At 36.4% G+C, this 7611-nt stretch overlaps 1 protein-coding gene across 4 annotated transcripts in view; it reads right to left on the bottom strand.

Annotated features, from left to right (window-relative positions):
* Ces5a (carboxylesterase 5A) overlaps positions 1-7611 on the bottom strand; it is a 118824-nt gene that overhangs the window by 39207 nt on the left and 72006 nt on the right. For 3 of the 4 annotated variants that reach the window (XM_023709304.1, XM_023709306.1, XM_023709307.1), the window contains 2 exons: positions 6592-6660; positions 4563-4710 (listed from right to left, as the gene is read on the bottom strand). In XM_023709304.1, coding sequence (XP_023565072.1) covers positions 4563-4710; positions 6592-6660 — 217 coding nt within the window. The remainder of the gene's footprint in view (positions 1-4562; positions 4711-6591; positions 6661-7611) is intronic. The other variant, XM_023709305.1, reaches the window with a different exon arrangement.

The raw sequence follows: 7611 nt of genomic DNA, 5'->3' as shown, positions 1-7611 counted from the left end.
TATATAGTCATGTAGTGTCACCTCAATCAGGATGTACAGTATCATCACCACCCCAGAAAGGTCCCTTCTAATCAATTGCCCAAGATACAGACTATATTCTCACTCCAATTACTATAAATTAATATCACCCATTCTCAAACTACATGTAAATGAAATAATACAATATATACTCTATTATATACTCCATGACTTATTTTGTTAATCATAACTTTCTGAGATTCATGCATATTATTGTATCAATAGTCAATTCCTCTTTATCACCAAGTACTTTGTCATTGCAGGAATGTGCAAAATTTGCTTATCCATTCATCTAATGATAGATGGGTTGTTTCCAGGCTGGGGCTCTGATGATTACAGCAGCTATGAGTAGACATGTATAAGTCTTTTGTATGCACATATACTTTCACTCTTCAATGAATGCCAAGAAACAGAATGAATCAGATGACTGTGAGAAAAACTTATGAGAAACTGCAAATTTTTCAAGGTGGTTATACTACTTCCATTTCCCTCTAGTATTTTCTCAGAATTCTGAGCAATGTACATTCTTGGCAATACATCTTTGCATGGTTTGTGTCTTAAATTTATTCTAGTGAGTAAAAATGGTTACTTTGTTTTGCATTTTGGTTCATTTTGCATTTCCTTGATGATTAATATTGTTGAACACTTTTCATTGGCCTTGAAATATTCCTGTGTCTTTTCTGAGAGATCTTTTCAAATCCTTTGCCCATTATTGCAAAAGACTTTTCTATCATGAATTTGAGTTCCTCTATTCTGAGCATGATTTTTGTGAAGTAATTTTATTGTGAATATTTTATTCTGAATTGTAGTTTTCCTTTTCATTTTTAGGATGAAATTCACAACATAAAATTTGCCACTTTAACCATCTTACAGAATATATGTGATTCAGTGATTCTTAATGCATTCAAAATGTTGTACAAATGCCATGATGATTTATATCCAGAACATTTTTCTCATTTCAAATAGAAAGCCCACATCCATTAAGTAGTCACTCCATTTAATCCTCCTCCTAGCCACAGGAAAACACTATTCTTTCTAACCCTATAGACTTGCCTAATTTGGACATTTCATATAAATAGAGCCATACAGCATGTGGCTTTTTTCATCTAGCTTCTGGATTTTTTCACTTAACTTAAAATTCTCAAGATTCATTTATATTGTATCCTTAGCCTGTATTCATATTTAATTTCTATATCTTTATATTAATAGTTTGCAACTTTCACATGCCACTTTCAATAACAGAATAGCTATATAAAATGTAAAGAAATAAGAAAATTTGAGTGATACTATAAATTAGTTAGCCCTGATAGACATGCAAAGAATATTGCACCCAACAGCATCAGAGTCCATATGCTTCTTCACAGTGCATGGAATATCCTCTGGAATAAAATATGTTAGATCACAAAATATATCTCAACAAATTTAAAATGACAGAAATCACACAGAATGTTTTCTCTGATCACAATGAAATGAAATCAGAAATCAATAACAAAAGGAAATCTGGAGAACTGACAAATATTTTGAAATTAATAGCATAGCTACTTTTAAAAATGTAGTGAAATAAGCATTACAAAACATGAACATAGGGGCCAGGGAGATAGCTCAGTAGGATAAGTGCTTGCCTGGCAAGTGTAAGGTCCTGAGTTCAATCCCTGGTACCGCAAAGAAAACAAACAAACAAACCAACAAAACCATGCACACAGCTTTCTAGAGTCCCAAAAATATATGAAGGTTTTTCAAGCCTTTCTTTCACAAAGTTTCATTGCTCAACTTCCCCTCCCAAATATTTTCAGTTTGTTTATTGTTTTCTTTGATTGCAAAAACTAGTATAATTACCTTAAGTGTTTCTGATACACACCTTCAAGGTAACTGCCTCACCTTTAACAGAGTTCTAACTTATGCCTAATACAAACAAGGCTTTGATGGAAATGGTCCTTTTAGGCTAGTCATTTTGGAGCCACCAGACAAATCAAAACAACCAACTACAATTCGTTGATAATAAATTCCATTTTTATTCCCAAGTATTAAGATAATATACAATTAATGTGGGTTGCTGAAGTACAAAATCTTTGCTTTGCTGGATAGCAGACTATGCTTCAAGATTAAGAGAAATTGCCACAGAGCTTTATTATTGAGATTCATGGGTTATATCTTAATTAAATATTCACCTTCTGTAATTTTTTCCAGAGTTCTGACAAAAATGTGGGTGATGAAATTCTACATTCCCTCATTCTTTTTGACCTCATTAATAACATCTTTTTTTATTAATTTTATTGAGAAACAAAGCAATGAGACAGTTTCAAAACCAATTAATATGACAGTTTCAATAATTAATACATTGCATATTGTTATTTTCTTATTGGTTATTCATAGTACAAGATGCAGGCATGATATCCTGTCCAAACACTATTAGTACAAATCTTTCTTCTCATTAAATCAAGAGAAAGCAGCTGTATATTTTTTTTAATTTTGTATTTTTATGCATTTAGTACAGGGTCTCACTACACAGATCAAACTCATAGTGATGCTCCTGTTTTCAGCCTCCCAAGCACTGGGATTACAGGTGCATGCCAAAACTCCTGGTCTCAATCACCAGCACAGAATACCAGGGATCAAACCCCAGTCCCTATGTCTGCCTAAGCAGGCGCTTTAGTCTGCTAAGCTATCTGGCCAGCCCTATTAGTAATATCTTTTGACAAACAAAAATTTACTTTCATAAAATTTTAACCTATGTATTTGTATCTACAATTAACCTCAAAATACTATTATGTATGGTTTGAATTAGTGGTTATGAGTTTTTTCACAAATATATTCAATTATCTCAGTTCCGATCCTTAATTGCATAAAAATTGGGCCTAGTTTCTGGACTCTCTGCTCTTTTCTTTTGTTCTATGTATCTAACCTTTAGCCAACATGAAAATTTATTTACTGCACATCAATGAGTCTTCCAAATATTTTTTAAGAATTTTTGGCTATCCTCATATTTCCACATAAATTTTATAATTAATTTTTCCATTCTTCAAAACTATTGTAAAAATTTTATTGAGATTGGGATTACATTGAATCTAAAGATCAATTTCTCCATCTTCTCTTGAATCCATTTTAATCAAGCTTTCATTCACCTGTCATGACATCTAAGCAGTTCTTGTCAAGATCAGCAGTGACCTGTACTTGTCAAGTTCAGCAGCCCATTCTTTTTTTTCTTTTCTTTTTATTTATTTTAATGAGGAAAAAAAGATAAAATAGTAATGTAACAGTTTCAAAACAGGTTAGTAGGACATTTACAATAATTAAAACATTGCATATTTTTGTCTTCATAGTAGTTATTCAGAGGACAAGATGCAGACATGCTATCTTGTCTAAACAATATTAGTAGGAACATTTCTTCCTTTTTATGTCATCATTTCATTTTTTATTAATTTTATTGAGAAACAAATATCAATAAGACAATTTCAAGACAGGTCAGTAAGACAAAGACAGTTACAATAATTAATACACTGCATATTGTTGTCTTAGTAGTAATTATTCATAGTACAAAGGCAGACATGATATCCTGTCCAAACACTCTTAGTACAAACCTTTCTTCTCATTGAAATAAGTAGCTGTATATCTAACCTAACTATCCCGTGTATACATATATTTTTCTTTTTTTTCTGCAACAAAATGGTCCTTTATTTACTTTTGCAAAGTTAGTAACATGTGACACAAGGTTGCCTAGTGACTAATAGCTGACTTTAATCAGATAGGATGTTTATCTCCAGACTGAGGTAGCTTGTTTACTTTAGGCACTGAGACCTAGTCCCACCTACACACTTTTGATCAATTTCCTAGCTTCTGTAGTAGCGCATTCTTAGTCCTCATCTCACCTGTCGCCTTACCAGACCTCATTCAACTGTGACCTGCCACAGGATCCACTCACTGATAAACCTTACTGTGTTTTTACTCCATAATGCTTATTAACATCTATCATGCTCTGTGTTTGCTTGTTTATTTTTTACCAATCTCACATATTAGAATGGTGGCTGAGTCTCTGTTTGGTTCACTACTATATCTCCAGGATATAGAACAAGACCAGGCATTTGTGAAGCCCTTGAAAAAGATAGTATTTGTTTAAAAGGAAAAGGAAGGGAAAGGGGAAAGAAAAAAGAAAAGAAAGAGAAGAGAAGCAAAGTTTGTATACCTCTACAAAATGCTTCTTTTCTATTTTCCATTACTTCCTTAACTGAGATGTTAGGAAGATAACTCCATAGACAGAACAACTTGGGAGATGAAGCCCAGAAAATTATAGGGAGCTGGACATTTTCCACATGATCATGAGTAAGGGATAGGAATGGAAAAAAGAACTGATTGAGTCCCCAAACTCTAAAAGGCAGGGGATTGCACAGTTCAGCATGGCATGGCTCTATTGAAGGTATATAAGAGAACTCCATCTCAGTGAGGGATAAAAGGGGCAGAACAGGTGGCCAGTTAGTGGGTAACATGGATCCATGTACCCACTGGCCTCATTCAACAATGTCCCTGGAGAATGACCTTTGGAGTCTCACCTCTGTGATATCGAGCTGTGACTAGCCCAGGGACAACAAAGAACACATCTCCAAGCAAGTCCAGTAAACTATCTCGAAGTTCAATCATAGAGCGCTTTCCAGGGAAGTATTCATTCTCCACAACATGCAAGTACTGTAGGGGGATGTGCTGTAAAAAAAAAAAAAAAAAAAAAAAAACATAGTCATAGGTGATCTAAGTCAATGACAATGTCAGTACATTAAGCATTGGGCTGAGAAGGAAAAAGCTTGACTGATTTTGGTGGCTTACCTCATTTAATCCACCCAGAAGTCCTATAATGCAAGTACTAAAATTAACTCTAGTTAAAAGACTAGTAAACTAGTGTTAGGTTGATCCAAATTCTATTCAATCTATTTGCTTTCAAACCCAATGATCCTCACTGCAATACGCAAGCTTCTATATCATGGCGATATTTTGGGGGTATATGGTGCTGTAGGGAAAGCTGAACCATCTGTGGACTCTTCAACTATTAAAACTGTTTAGTGGTACAACTTCTGGTAGGCTTCTTTGGAATTTAGGGAGAGGCTTCCTAAAACACATCTAGAATAGCTTATCACATCCTCAGTATAGTTTTCCAAAATATCCTGCTTCCACACATAGATATATCTCTTTCCCCCACTCCCTCTCTTCTCCTCAGAAGGTTGATAGTTGTTAATCAGGCTCAAAGCAAAGGAGGACTCTGCAGCAGGTTCAGGCTGTGGTTCAAGAGCCTAGCCACCTGGACTTCATCCAAGCAAACCTCATGGGGCTATACCCAACAAACTGGGTAGAGTCTCCCCTATGTCCCCAGAAGACAGTCCCAGCACAAACTGCTAAGGAATTGGAGTAAGAATATGTAGAGAACTTTTAACCATTTGCAACAACTCCTGGCACTCTAGTAGGCCAGGTGATAGTTCATGTCTTTCATTTCCTCTGGCACTTTCACAACCAACCAACTTCCAACCCCTCAGACTTGTCTCAAGATGCTATTTCCACTTGAAATTCCTTCCTACTGCATTGCCTCCCACCTCCAAGGTCTACATTTAGGGCCATCTTTTCCACATGCATCTCAATTTCACCCAGGAAGACTCTGCATTTATACTTCTATAGCATTAACAACAACAAGTATCCTGTCTTGCTTCAGGAAACCCCTTTAACAGATCTGTTCACATCCCCTACACCCAGTTGGCTCTCATCATTCCTCCCAAGCTCTCCTCACCATTACATGTCCAAAATTCTTCTCCGCAAAGGAGCCACCACTTCATCCTGTGGGCACCATAGACCTGGAATCTCCACTGCTCTAGTTGAAATGCAATGTCATGTCTATATAGCCCACACTGCACAGCAGTGCCTTGAGTATTGCTGGATCTTAATAAAAGTTTGTTCCCTGAATTAAATAAATAAATAAATCTGCACTGAATACATGCTAAATAATACAAATGGAATGATGGAAGGAGAGTAGAATTGAAATCCATCTCTACAACCCAGAGTCTACAGCCAGAATTGAGGCTCCTGTGTTTGTGAAGTGAAAGAATGAGCAGATGATTAGCTAATAAATGAATGTGTGAGTGAATTACTGGTACTTCTGAAATAGCACAAGGCTGGGCTGGTATGTAGTAAGACTGGCTGTTAGTCCTGAGTGTATGTCAGAATTCAGAAGGTTTCAAATTGTAGATAATTCACAACAAATGTCTCATACCATGCAACATGCCCAAGGAGGCAGTATCCCAACACCACATTGATATATTCACCAAGAAACAAGAATAGTGGAATACATAAAGTGAATGAATGTGTAAGAGCAAAAATGGCTGTGGCACAAATCAATCAGAATCAGATTTGGCTGCCATGTGGATTACATAAAGCTTTTGGACTTTTGGAGCTATGTGCTTTGGGGTTGTACATAAGGCTTATACATAGTGAACTAATTAATTGATGAGTAATGTCTCTACCTTTTGTGAATACACTGAGTGTGGCCCAAGGATGTTTGCTAAATAAGTCTCTGAAGAGTCAGCCATACCCAAGTTCACTTACCAGGAGAGAATGTATCACATGAAAGGCAAGAGATTTGTTGGAGCCTCTGAGGATCTCAGGTGTCTCCTGCTGTGAAGAGAAACACAGTGTCATCTGTGATTCATCTCATCATCAGAAAGCAAACCATTTTCTTGAGAGTCTGAGCAACTGATTTGCCAAGGAAGAATGGAAGGAGAAGAAACCATTTCAGCCCAGGGTGACTGTGCAGAAGGTTAGATGTGTCAAGCGATGAATTTCTCTTCATGTTTGATTTAAAAGAAGCGATTTATTGTCATATCTGTGACCTTGTAGGGCCTAAGTGGCCATTCTATAACTCTGTTACTGGTTGAATCATGTCCTCTTCCCAAAATTTTTGCATTAAAAAAACTAAAGCACAAGATCTCTGAACATGACTGTGTTTGGAGGTAGGGCCTTTAAACAGATGACTGTGTTAAAAGAGGCAATCCATGTAGGCCCAAATCCAAGTGGTGTCTCAAGAGAACAGAAATTCAGATGCACAGAGACACTACAATTTTGAGCATATGAGAACAGACCACATGAGGTCACGATGAAACAATATCATCTGAGAGCAAGAAAAGAGGCCTCAGGAGAAACCAAACCCACTGACAAATTGATCTTTCAGCCTCCAGAACTGTGAGATGAATCTGTGCTGTTTAAAGTATCAAATCTATGGTTACTTTTTATAGTAACCATAACACCAAGGCTTTAACACCAAGTGCAAGGAAAAGCTAGAAAATCTCAAAACTAGTGGTTTATTTTCTCATGCTAAAGACTTACATTCAGGGTCCTCTTAGAAGCCAGCAATGTAGAATAGAGTAGTTGCTGGTTGAGACCCCCAGATTAGGGCAATCAGAGACCCTGAATTTGAATCCCTTCTCTTCCATGTGACCTAAATCTTTCTGCCTCACACTTTGCATCACCATTTGGGCCTCAGTTCATTGATCCCTACTCAGATGAACCTTTCTGGACAAACATTTCTTCTCATTGAACTAAGAGAAACTAGCTGTATATCTAACCTAA

The sequence above is a fragment of the Octodon degus genome, unplaced genomic scaffold, assembly GCF_000260255.1.
Source record: "Octodon degus isolate 3935 unplaced genomic scaffold, OctDeg1.0 scaffold00011, whole genome shotgun sequence".
NCBI classification, from domain to species: Eukaryota; Metazoa; Chordata; class Mammalia; order Rodentia; family Octodontidae; genus Octodon; species Octodon degus.
Note: the sequence above shows the minus strand (reverse complement) of the source record. Positions and strands in the feature narration are given on the sequence as shown.